Below are 13,280 nucleotides of genomic sequence, written 5' to 3' on the forward strand. Positions count from 1 at the left end.
CAGGACGGGGAAAACAGTGGTGGATAAGGTACCTGCCTGCATGAAGTTAACTTTCTTTCTAGTGGAGACAATGATCAAATAAAGCAAACTTTAAAACATAGCGATACACGCTTTGTAGAGAATTAAGGCCAAGTGACAGAGTGTCTCTGGGTCTCTACTTCAGATTGGGTGGTCAGTGATATAGAAGGCCTCTCTGAGGAGGTGATATAAAAGCTTAGATTTTAATAATCATAAGAGCTGCTAGTCTGCACCGAAGCAGGGGAAAGGACATCGTAAGCACAAGGCCTTCTGTGCTCATGGCAAGAATGAGCTTCCCGGGCTTCCCTGGTGGCGCAGTGGTTGAGAGTCCGCCTGCTGATGCAGGGGACACGGGTTCGTGCCCCGGTCCGGGAAGATCCCACATGCCGCGGAGCGGCTGGGCCCGTGAGCCATGGCTGCTGAGGCTGCGCGTCCAGAGCCCGTGCTCCGCAATGGGAGAGGCCACAGCAGTGAGAGGCCCGTGTACCTCAAAAAAAAACAAAAAAACAAACAAAAAAAAAGAATGAGCTTCCCCACTGGCAAACTCACAGGAAGGGCGAGAGGGACGGGTAGTGTTGTTGGAGCAGAGAAGAGGCAAGGGGGACAGTCTGAGCTAAGATCCAAGGGGTAAGTGAGGACTGGGTCATGGAGGGCTTACGAGCCACAGTGATGAGTTGGGGTTTTACCTTTGTGCAATAGGAGCATAAACCAATTCATAGTTTAAAGATACTGTTCTGGCGGCGGTGTGGAGAATGGGCTGGGGAGGGATAGGCAAGAGAGAACGAAGGACAAGTATCTGTAGTGTTCAACAACAGTCTGAGAGAGTGAGGTCACACTTCACCACAGTGGATGAGTGGCAGTGAGGGAGAAGAGGATGCAGGGTCCGTAGGGTGATGCTGATGGACCCGATGCTGGGCTGGGGTTGAGGAGGGGATGATGGCGGACAAATGGTGTGCTGTTTACTGAGGAGTGAGCAGGTTTGGATGGATCGTGTGTGTATGAGTGTGTAGGGGATGGAACTATTCTTTTCCGGCCAGTTTAACATGAGAGGCTATTACCTATCCAGGTAGGTATGTCAGGTTGGTCATCAGGGCTGGAGATAGAGAGTCCCGGCATAAGAATGGTATTGAAGCCATGGGAACTGGATGAGGTCATGTAGGAAGGATGTTCAGATTGAGGAAGGAGCCCAGGAAAGAGCCTTGGGCACCCCAAACTGTAGAGGTTGAGCAGAGGAGGAAAAACAGCCAAGGCACCTGAGAAGAAGCAGCCAGAAAGGTAAAAGACATCCTAGCAGTGTATGTCCAGGAAGTCAAAAGAAGGAACTGCTTGAAGATGCAGGGCAGGGACCACTGTGTGATGATACTGCTGACAGGTCCACTAAGGTCAGACAAGTGACACTGTAAGTGACCAGCTCTTTGTGTATAAGGGAGAGTTTTTTTTTCTTTTAAAAGATGACATGATCAGTTGATCATGTTTATATGCTGACAAGAGTAATCAATCAGAAAGAAGGGATACTGATGTGAGGGGTAGAGGAAAATGCAAGAACCTAGTCCTTAAGGAGGGAAGGAGGACGGCTCCAAAGCCCATGTGCAGGGTTGGCTTTGACAGGACGGAGCTCTGAGAGTCTGGGGACAGGCTGGTGGGCAGTGGTTCGGACAGTAGGGGTTCCTGTCTAGTCGCTTCCATTTTCTCGGTAAGAATCTGGCAAAGAAATGTACAACACCAGGAGTGAACCCTAATGTAAACTATGGCCTTTGGGTGTTTCTGATGTGTCAATGTGGTTCATCAGTTGTAACAAATGTCCCCTCTAGTGGAGGGTATTGATAAAGGGGAGACTGTGAACGTGTAGGGGCAAGGGGAATACAGGAACTCTCTGTACCATCCCCTCAGTTTTCCTGTGAACCTAAAACTGCTCTAAAAAAGTTTATCCAAAAAAAAAAAAATCAGGGGTAGTCATCAACTTGGCAAGGAGAAGTTGGGGTGGAGCAAGGTTTTAAAGAGAGATGATAGGATATGAAAGAGTAAATGTGGAAGGTGGAGGATGAAGTGCTGATTGTCTGTTTGAGGTTTATGGCCATGAATCTAAGATCAGTCAAAACATCTGTGGGTTTTTCTCCGGTTAACTGCTCAACTGCCAGCGCTACTCAGCTCCCGCAGACATCAGACAGACACACTTCCCCAGGCTGGGGCTTTGCTCAGTGAGTAAGGAGGGTGTCCAGGGGGTTTGCAAGGGAGTGACTGCTGTGCTGGACCATGGCCAGGGATCACTGAAGAACTGCTGGAGCTGGGTGAGCCAGGAGGATTGGGATGATGACTAAAGAGGGGTAATGTTCAACCTCTCCAGTGATCAGGGAAATGCAAGGTAAAACTTTTTGAGACTGGCAAAAATTAACGAGGTTTGAGATGTTCATTTTCGTCAAGGGCTGGGAGAAGTGCTCTTTCATCCGCTACGTACAGAAGCATAAAGTGGTGCAGTCTTTCTGGGGGACAGTTTGTCAGCATGTTTCAAAGATGTTAAAGGGGATTCTCTTTGACTCAGCTGTTCCACTTCTAGGAGTGTGCTGTACAGCACCGATCAAACCAGCACACGAGGATAATGCACAAAGATGTTTCTGCAGCATTCGCTATTACAGTGAAAAACAGTGTCAACTCATTATCTAAGGGCAGGGAATGGCTTCATGCCTTCCAGTACATCCTATGGAATTCCATGAGGTCAGTGAAGAGAATGCCAGGGACAGTCCTATGCTTATGGTTTCATGAATGTGCCACATCTTCTTTCTTGCCTTCCACACTTTTGCACACCCTGTTCCCTCTCTCTGAATTTCCCCCTTCCCCATCCTCATTCCCTCCGACATTCCCAACTAGAAAGGCTTCCTGAGCCCCAACTGTGCTGATCTGCCTGCTCACTGAGCGGCCCGTGCTGACGTTTCTCAAAGCACATCAGGCGATGTGGAAATTGCCCATGTATATGCTGACATCTTGCAAGGACTAAAAAAATGTTTGTTCCAGGTTACTAACCTGACTGTGGATTGTGGTGGTGGTTAGGGTGTTAGTGCTCACGCTTGCTGTACCGCTGATTAAGCTGCGAAGGGCCTGTCACGGAGGAAGTCTACTACAGCAGATCCAGTAGAGCAACTACTCAACATTCTTCCTTCCCAGGGGGAGCTGACCCCAGCTCTGAGGGTAGATCCTGATTAGTTATGGTTGCCTCTAGCAATTGGTGCAGAAAGAGGGGTGTGGCCTAATTAAACTTTCAGAAGGGCTCTTAATCCATGCTTGGGGATGAACTTTCTCTTGTGATAGGAGCAAGAAAGCCTGATGCTTCAGCTGCTGCCTGTGGCCACGCTATGATCACAAAGGGACCAGCTGATATTGTGGACAGGAGAGCGGAAAGGATGATGAACCCTTGATGACATCATTGAGCCACTGAATCAACCAACCCTGAAGCCAGTTTTTCCTCTGGCTAAGTTAAGAAAATAAGCATCCCCTTTTTTTTTTTTTTTTTTTTTTTGTGGTACGCGGGCCTCTCACTGTTGTGGCCTCTCCCGTTGTGGAGCACAGGCTCCAGAAGCGCAGGCTCAGCGGCCACGGCTCATGGGCCCAGCCGCTCCGCGGCATGTGGGATCTTCCCGGACCGGGGCACGCACCCGTGTCCCCTGCATCGGCAGGCGGACTCTCAACCACTGCGCCACCAGGGAAGCCCCTTTTTTTTTTTTTTTTAAGCCAGTTTGTTCCTTCTACTTATAGCCAAAGCATTCTAACTCATATCTACTTTGCCGATGAAGCATATTGTAGTTTATTTTAAAATATTAAAATATTCAATTGAATCTAAGTTCCCAATATAGGTCCTATTTCTTTCAGCTCTCCACGTTGCATCTCTGTCCCCTGGTTTATCAATCAAATAGACTTTCTTTTGAAAGCATCACCAAGGGTCTGTTCATCTGAGTAATAAAATCATTTATACTTACCAACTTCCTTCCTCTCTTGATTTCTTTCTTTACTGATTCCACATCAAAATTTCTATCATTATTAGACGAATCATGATCCTCACATTCCACAAGTGCTGAGGAATACAGCTGCAGATTGGGAAAAGAAAAAACCCAGAGTATGCACAAAGTAATGTTGAAAGCTGCAAGTCAGAAAATGGTACCAAAAAGTACTCACCAGGAGTGGAAGATGGGTTGGGTGTAGAACAGTGACCACCTTTTGGCGTGTGTAAGCAGACCCCAAGTCACCCTGCTTTTCTTTGGGAGTTGTCCTGATCCCCAGACATGTTTTATACTGCATAACCCTGACCCCCAGGGGCTAACTAGACCTGGTTGGGGCCCTGACCCCAAGCTGGGCCAGTCAAAAGTCCCTATCCTAGGGGACTAAAACAGGCTCTGAGCCACATGGTCAGAGCAAGTCAGTCAACAAAGAGAGGAAAACAAAAACGAGGGCTAGAGAGGACATCCTGGGTTCCTGATGGCTTCCCAGCTCCTGTTTCTTGTACCCACCTGTGTGCCTGCCTTCAGGAGCCAAAAAATGCCCCTGCAACTTATTGCAAAGCCCCTTTTATATTTAGGTTGGCTCGAGCTTTAAAGTTTCTTGAAACCAAAAGAATCCAAACTACCTCTGAATGAAAGATCAACATTACACATACACTTAAATAATAAAGGGCATGAAAAACATAAGATAAAAAATTTTTGACACTGGCACAGGCAAAGATTTCTTATAAAAAGCAGAAACTATAAAGAAAAAGTTATTAAGTTGGAATTCACCAAAATTAAAACTTTTTGCTCTTTGAAAGACATTGCTAAGAAAACAAAAAGGCAAGCCAGAAATTGGGAGAAAATATTCACAATTCATATATCTGACAAAAAAAATTATATTGAGAATACAGGAAAAACTCTTGCCACTCAGTAAGACAAATAATTCAGTTAAAAATGGGCAAAAAACCTGGACAGACTCTTCAGAGAAGGAGAGTTACAAATGGTGAATAAGCACGTCAAAAGATGCTCAAAATCATTAACCCTCAGACAAATCAAAGCCACAATGAGATACCAATACACACTCACTAGACTGGTTAGAATTAAAAAGACTGAAAATACCAAGTGTCAATGAGGGTGTGGAGCAAACGGAACTCTTACACATTGTTGTAGAAGTGTAAAATGATGCAATTACCTTTAAAGTTAAACATACACTTACTTTATGACCCAGCATTCCTCTTGTAGGTATTCACTCAAGAAATAAAAGCATTATTGTCCACATTTAAAGAAGGCAACAGTACACAATGGAGAAAAGACAGTCTCTTCAATAAGTAGTGCTGGGAAAACTGGAGAGCTACATGTTAAAAAAATGAAATTAGAACATCTTCTCACATCATATACAAAAATAAACTCAAAATGGATTGAAGACCTAAGTGTAAGACAGGACACCATAAAACTCCTAGAAGAAAACACAGGCAGAACACTGACATAAATTGTAGCAATTTTTTTTTTGGATTTATCTCCAAAGGCAAGGAAAACATAAGCAAAAATAAACAACTGGGACCTAATTAAACCTAAAAGCTTCTGCATCAACAAACCATTGACAAAACAAAAAGACAACCTACTGAATGGGAGAAAATATTTGCAAACGATATGACCGGTAAGGGGTTAATATCCAAAATATACAAACAGCTCATAAAACTCAACATCAACCTGATTAAAAAATGGGCAGAAGACCTGAATGGACATTTTTCCAAAGAAGACATAAGATGGCCAACAGGCACATGAAAAGATGCCCAACATCACTAATCATCAGAGAAATGCAAATGAAAACCATAAAGAGATATCACCTCACACCTGTCAGAATGGCCATCATCAAAAAGACCACAAACAAATGTTGTTGAGTGTGTGGAGAGAAGGGAACCCTCCTGCACTGATGCTGGGAACGTAAACTGGTGCAGCCACTGTGGAGAACAGTATGGAGGTTCCTCAAAAAAATAAAAATAGAGCTACCGTGTGATCCAGTGATTCCACTGCTGGGTATATATCCAAAGAAAATGAAAACACGAATTCGAAAAGACATATGCACCTCAGTGTTCATAGTAGCATTATTTACAATAGCCAAGGTATGGAAGCAACCTAAGTGTTCATCAACAGATGAATGGATAAAGAAAATGTAGTGTGTATATATGTATGTATATATACACACACATACACATACATACAATGGAATACTATTCAGCCATAAAAAAGAATGAAAGTTTGCAATTTGCAACATGGATGGATGTGGAGGGTATTATGCTTGGTGAAATAAGTCAGACAGAGAAAGACAGATACTGCATGTTATCCCTTATATGTGGAATCTAAAAAAATTAACTAGTGACTATAATACAAAAAAAGTGTATGTCTACATGAAGACACATATTCAGATCTTCACAGATTTATCCTAGTATCTTCAAACTGGAATTAATAATATGTCTATCAACAGGCAAGTGGATAAACAAATTGTGATAGAGCCATACAAGGAAATACTGTGCAGAAACAAAAAGGAACAAAATACACATATAAGAAACAACATGGATGAATCTCCAAATACTGTAATGAGCAAAAGAAGCCAGACACACAGAATACATACTGTAGGATTCCTTTCATGTGAGATGAGAAAGACAGGCTCAAGCTATAGAAGCTGGGGTGGGGAGGAAGTGGCTGCAAGGAGGCATGAGGGAACCTTCTGGGGTAATGGAAATGTTCTACATCTTGATGGTGGTGGTGGTTACGTTGGTAAATACATGTCTTAATACTCTCTGAATTGTACACTTAAAATGGGTGCTTTTTTTTTTTTTTTTTTTGCGGTACGCGGGCCTCTCACTGTCGTGGCCTCTCCCGTTGCAGAGCACAGGCTCCAGACCCGCAGGCTCCGCAGCCATGGCTCACGGGCCCAGCCGCTCCGCAGCATGTGGGATCTTCCCGGACCGGGGCACGAACCCATGTCCCCTGCATGGGCAGGTGGACTCTCAACCACTGCACCACCAGGGAAGCCCAAAATGGGTGCTTTTTAAATGTAAATTATACTGACAAGGTTAACTAAAAATAGCAAATTAACATTAACAGTATATTAGAATAAAACATCACAATCAAATAGTGTTAATCTCTGAATGGTTTAACAGCAAAAAATAAACAAGCACATAATTTATTACTAACAGATTAAAAGGAGAAAATTTGAGACATGATGAAAACCGAATGTAACCTGTGAATCGGAATCTTTTGTTATAAAGTTATTAGGACACTTGAACCTGAAACCTGGGTGGTTTGAGGATTAGATCGTAGTAATATATTAATGTTAAATTCCTGATTTTGATGGTTACATTGTGATTATGTGAATGTCCTTTGTATAAAATACATAATGGATTATTCAGGAAAGATAATGCATCATGTCTCAAATTAATTTCAAATGGTTCTGTAAATGAAAATAATCAATAAACAGTCTATAAAAAGAATAGAAAAGAGTTTTATTTGAGCCAAACTGAGGACTACCCTGGAAGCCCATTTCCCAGATTACTCTGAGAAACTGCTCTGGAGAAGCACTGTTTCCAGCACAGTTTTATATCTTGTCAGAACAAAGAGCATTAAATGAGTCAGGTTACATTTCTTCAAGGTTAAAAAAAAAAAGAACAGACTAGTATGTACACAGTGAGTCAGTATGGCCTTGGAACCTGGGAAGGGAGCCTTATCATCAAAGGAGTACCAGCATTGGCATCCCAGGAGGAGGGGCATGTAATCTTTATTTTTAACATGGACATTCTTTACTTCTGGTCAATGTGTCCTTTTCTCTAATAATTAAAGCAGATGTACAGTGTATACTTGATAGGCCACAAACAGGCTATTTTAGTTAGCATAAAATTCAAGTTAACTCATGTATAAGCCAGAATGACTTCAGTTCCAACAAAAAAGGTACTTTGTACTGTATGTGCAACTTTTCTGTAAGTTTGAGATTTAAAAAAATTGTGTATATAAAAAATAAAGCATCGGACTTCCCTGGTGGAGCAGTGGTTAAGAATCCGCCTGCCAACGCAGGGGACACATGTTCAAGCCCTGGTCCGGGAAGATCCCACATGCCGCAGAGCAACTAAGCCCGAGAGCCACAACTACTGAAGCCCACGTGCCTAGAGCCCGTGCTCTGCAACAAGAGAAGGCACCGCAATGAGAAGCCTGCGCACCGCAACGAAGAGTAGCCCCTGCTCACCGCAACTACAGAAAGCCCGAATGCAGCAACGAAGACCCACCACAGCCAAAAATAAATAAATAAATAAATTTAAAAAAAATTAATAAAGCATCTAGCATTGTGCATGGCCAGAGAAAGAGAGGGAAAGAAGCCAGTAGATCATTACAACAGATGCAGAAAAAAGCATTTCATAATATTCAATACTTTAACTTGTAGCAAGCTAGAAATAAAAGGAAACTTCCTAATTTTAATAAAGTAAAGTATTAAAAAGCTAAAGTATGCACAAATTTAATGATAAAACCTAGAAGCATCCCAGTAATATAAGAAAAAAGACAATGCTCACTAAAATGCTTTTAATCACCACTATAACACAATGTTCTAGAAAAATGCAGTAAAATAAGAAAAAGAAATTAAGAGGCCCAAAAATTTAAAGGAAAAAAAGTCATCTTTATTTAAAGATGAGGATTGTCCAAATAAAATATCCAGGTGAATCTGACTTTTAGATTTGAGAGTTTGGCAAGATTGTTGGATGAGATAAAAAATAAATAAAAATTGACAGTGTTTGTGTATACCAATAATAGCTCACTTTAAAAATGTATTAACAAAACAAAACAAAAAACAAACCCACGAATAGGCCTAACCCAAAGTTCTAGACCTCTATAGAAAAAAAACTGTTGGACATTTTTGAAATTCATAAAAGACCTGGATAGTTGAAGAGACATACCCTGTTAATGGATAGAAAGACTAATATATTATGAGGGTGTCTATTTTATCCCAAATTCATCTATAAATTCAGTGGAATTCCAGTTAAAATTCCAATAGAAATTTCTGTGAAACCTGACAAGCTGATCCCAAAATTCAAAGTGCAAAAAAAATAGCCAGGGTTTATCATAAAATCATAGTAATTAAGAGTGTTGTACCAGCTCATTAGTCACTGATAATCTGCTTGTTTAAATGGCCTGTTTGAACGCCCATGCTTTGGAGACCTAACTGTTCTTCCAGAAGATAGCATTGAAAGTACCATGTTACACTCTGTGTGATCTCTGCTAATGGCACTTTGGAATTGTATTAAGTCATTTTAGACATAACATCACTGTGGATCCAACTGTCAGGTACTGAGTTATCAGCTCTTTGAAGAAATAAATTTTGAGGAGGTATGGGAGGAAGGAATACATTTCATAAAACATTACAGTGAAGCTCATGACTGACTTTTTTTTTTTTTTTTTTTTTTTGCATTACATGGGCTTCTCACTGCTGTGGCCTCTCCCGTTGCGGAGCACAGGCTCCGGATGCGCAGGCCCAGCAGCCATGGCTCATGGGCCCAGCCGCTCCACGGCATGTGGGATCCTCCCGGACCGGGGTACGAACCCGCGTCCCCTGCATCAGCAGGCGGACTCTCAACCACTGCGCCACCAGGGAAGCCCCATGACTGACTTTTGAATAGTAGGAGTTTTAAGTACGCTGTTAAAAATCTGTAAGGGACAGTTAAGAAAATTATCAGACTGTAAGAGAAACATGTGAGCTCGCCAAACAAGGATTTCACTGTAGATTTTGTCTTTATCAAATGAAGTTAAAGGAACAAGTTATAGTTAAAGTTTGAATGGAAGAGCCTGCCATTGTTGTTCCACATCTGGTTGTTGCTGTTTACATTCCTTGACTGAGCCTACATCTTCATAAGCTTTTTGGCAGGTATACGTTGAACATTTCTGTTTCATGGTCAAGACAGGATCAGAGGCCATGGATACTGACAACTGATTTGTCTGTTTTCTTCTTTTTCCATGACTGTATCTACTGCTTCATCTTGATTTACAAGCAAAACCTAGAAAACCTACAAAAATAAGTGTTTTGTGGTTTATCTAGGAATAATACAGAAAATATTGCTTGTTATTTTTGGTGAAGAAAATCAATTTCGTATTGTTTATTTCAACCTAAATAAAATGCGAGTTTTGTTTAAAAGAAAAAAAAAAAGAGTGTTGTAGCAGCTCAGGAATACACAAGTGACCAATGGAAGAGAATGGAGAGCCAGAAACAGATCTGTGCACATATGACAATACTGTTAGAGCAACGGATTAGCATGAGGGTTTGAAACTAGATAGCTGGGTGAGAGTCCCGGCTCAGTCACTTACAGCCCTGTGACCTTGAGCAAGTCATTTAATTTCTCTGTGCCTCAGTTGTTCCACCTTTAGTTTGGGCGTAATTATAATACCTACCTCTTAGGGTAGTTGTGAGGATTAACAGTTAATCCTGTTAATCTCCCAGAGCTCCTAGGTTAAGCTTCCAGAACATTACCTTACATAGTGAACGCCAAATAATAACAACAGTTATTATTATCACTACAAATCAGTGAGGAAAGGATAGATTTTTCAATAATAGTGCTGGGGAAGGTGCTTAATCTCATAAAAAAAAAAAAACTAAAAGTAGGTCCCTACTTTACACTATAATCCAAATAAATTCCAGTTGGATCAAGAAGCTAAATGAGAAAAGCAAAATTTTTAAACTTTTTGGAAAAAAGATAGAACCTTAGTTCAGAAAAGAATTTCTTAGGGGAAAAATCCTACAAATTATAAAGGAAAATAATGATGAATGTTAATTACATTACAAGCTTCTGTATGACAGAAAGCACCATAAATAAAATTAAAAGCAAAAATATATAATAAAGCATTAGAATTTATTTACATGTGAATAAATACATATAAGCAAAACTAAGATCTCAAAGATAAAGTGTAGTCTATGAACACAAGTCACAGAATTGAAAAAAAGAACTGCACAGGAGCACAGCAAACGAGGTGCAAGCTCACTAAGTAATCTAGTAACTGCAAATGCAAATAACAATGAGAGACCATCTCACACCCATCAGAGAGGAAAACATTAAAATCTCATAGTATCATGACAGACACCAAACCATAGATCCAGGGAGGCACTGTAAAGAGAATGAAAAGAAAAGCCACAGATTAGGAGAAAATATTGGTAAAATATATCTGATAAAGGACTTGTATCCAAGGTATAGAGAGCTCCTAAAAGTTAATTATAAGACAACCCAATAAACCCAATTAAACAATAACAACCCAATTAAAAATTGGACAAAAGATCTGGACAGGCAACACCAAAGAAGATATACAAATGGCAAATAAGTATATGAAAAGATGCTCAACACCACATGTCATCGTATGTCATCAGGGAATTACAAATTAAAATATGAACAACATCATATATACAGTAACATGTATAAAATAGATAACTAGTAAGAACCTGCTGTATAAAAATAAATAAATAAAATAAAATTTAAAAAAATATGAACAACATGAACTCTCATTCATTGCAGGTGGGAATGTAAAATGGTACAGCCACAGTGGAGGACAGTTCAGCAATTTCTTTCAAAATTAAACATACTTTTACCATACCAAGAAATAAATAAATCTCATAGAATCAAGTGTTGACAAGGAAGAAGAGAAACAAACTCCGAAATAGTGGAAGTCAAACTTGGTACGATCCCTTTGGAGAGCAATCTGGCACATTTAGTGAGGTGCAAAATGTTCCCTTCCTGTGTCCAGCAGTTCTAAGTGCCCTAAACCAGAGAAATTCTCCCGTGAATTAGGAGACCTATACAAGGATATTTATGACAGCTGGTCAGTCACATAAAAAACTGGAAAACCATAAATGCTCACAGAATACTTTAATGGTGATTATAGTCATAAAATGGAATACTATAACATTTAGAATAAAAGATTAGAACTACATTTATCAACATGGATATATCTCAATAATCCACAGAATCTGATAGAAATTCTATAAAGTCCAAGAACATGTAAAACAATATATTTGTTTATAAATACTTAAAACGTGGTGGGAGCATAAAATTAAAAACACAGATAATAAGAAACACTGAATTTATGATGGCAATTACCTCTGGGGAGGGGTGGAGAGAAGGGAACAGAGAGAAGAGAGAGTCCTTAACTATCTATGTTTTTCTTTAAAAAAAAAATCAAACTGAGGCAAATATCATATACTATCATGATTTTATAAATCTGGGTGAAGTGTCTATGGGTATGTTATATTTGGAATAATTAAAATATCTTTAAAGGAACTTCATCACCATAATTCTTTGTGTGTTTGATCAGTTATAAATAAAACTAAAAGTAATCATAAGGTGTTAAGATCTGAAACTTTAAAAAGAGAAAAATATGCTCCCCAAATCCCCACTTAAAAGCCCTGGTGGCACAGTGGTTGAGAGTCTGCCTGCCGATGCAGGGGACACGGGTTCGAGCCCTGGTCTGGGAGGATCCCACATGCCGCGGGGCAACGGGGCCCCTGAGCCACAACTACTGAGCCTGCGCGTCTGGAGCCCGTGCTCCGCAACAAGAGAGGCCGCGATAGTGAGGGGCCCGTGCACCACGATAAAGAGTGGCCCCCGCTCGCCGCAACTAGAGAAAGCCCTCGCACAGAAACGAAGACCCAACACAGCCAAAAAATAAAGAAAGAAATAAAGAAGCTTTCATTAAAAAAAAAAAAAAAAAAAAAGCCCAAACCATGGGCAGCCAACGTGTTATTCGTTGTTGTATCCAGAGTACATTTATCTATTTGGGTATGTCCTTCCCTAAAAGGACTCATGTGTTTTCAAGTAACTTACCAAACAGTTTTCATGAGCAGCTATATTCTCTGACTGTGCAAAGTACAGGACACTACACTCGAGGTCTTTGGGGCAAAGCGCGCATATCCTTTTTTGCAACCTTTCTGCAACCTGAAAGACACCTATAAAGTAACATCCCTGATGAGAAATGGAAAAGTGGAATTTCTTGGTGTCTGCAACTCCTCCACCCATCTTAAAGTAGAGGGCAGGGAGCTTGTTTTATGAGAGAGTCTCAACTCCCAGGGAGAAAAAAAATTGGGACCCAAGTAGAAAAGCAACTTTGTATTTTTTTAATGGCTTAATGAAAGAAAAGAAAAAAATGTTTCATTTAAAATGTCTAAACGTGAGGAAAACCTTTACTTAAGAAACATAAGCAGGAATTTAAATACAAAGCTCTCAAAGCATTGCCTTGCCCATAGTAAGCTCTCAATAATAATTACTGACA

The 13,280-nt window shown here is 40.6% G+C and overlaps 1 protein-coding gene across 1 annotated transcript in view; it reads right to left on the reverse strand.

Annotated features, from left to right (window-relative positions):
• Window positions 1-13,280, reverse strand: part of LOC308605237 (histone-lysine N-methyltransferase SETDB2-like) — a 73,571-nt gene that overhangs the window by 12,999 nt on the left and 47,292 nt on the right. Inside the window, exons 11-12 of the mRNA XM_081215026.1 lie at window positions 12,836-12,957; window positions 3,987-4,094 (exon numbers count right to left, since the gene is read on the reverse strand). Of these exons, the coding sequence (XP_081071152.1) occupies window positions 3,987-4,094; window positions 12,836-12,957 (230 nt within the window). The remainder of the gene's footprint in view (window positions 1-3,986; window positions 4,095-12,835; window positions 12,958-13,280) is intronic.

This window comes from Mesoplodon bidens, assembly GCF_964165515.1.
Source record: "Mesoplodon bidens genome assembly, chromosome: 17".
Taxonomy (NCBI): domain Eukaryota; kingdom Metazoa; phylum Chordata; class Mammalia; order Artiodactyla; family Ziphiidae; genus Mesoplodon; species Mesoplodon bidens.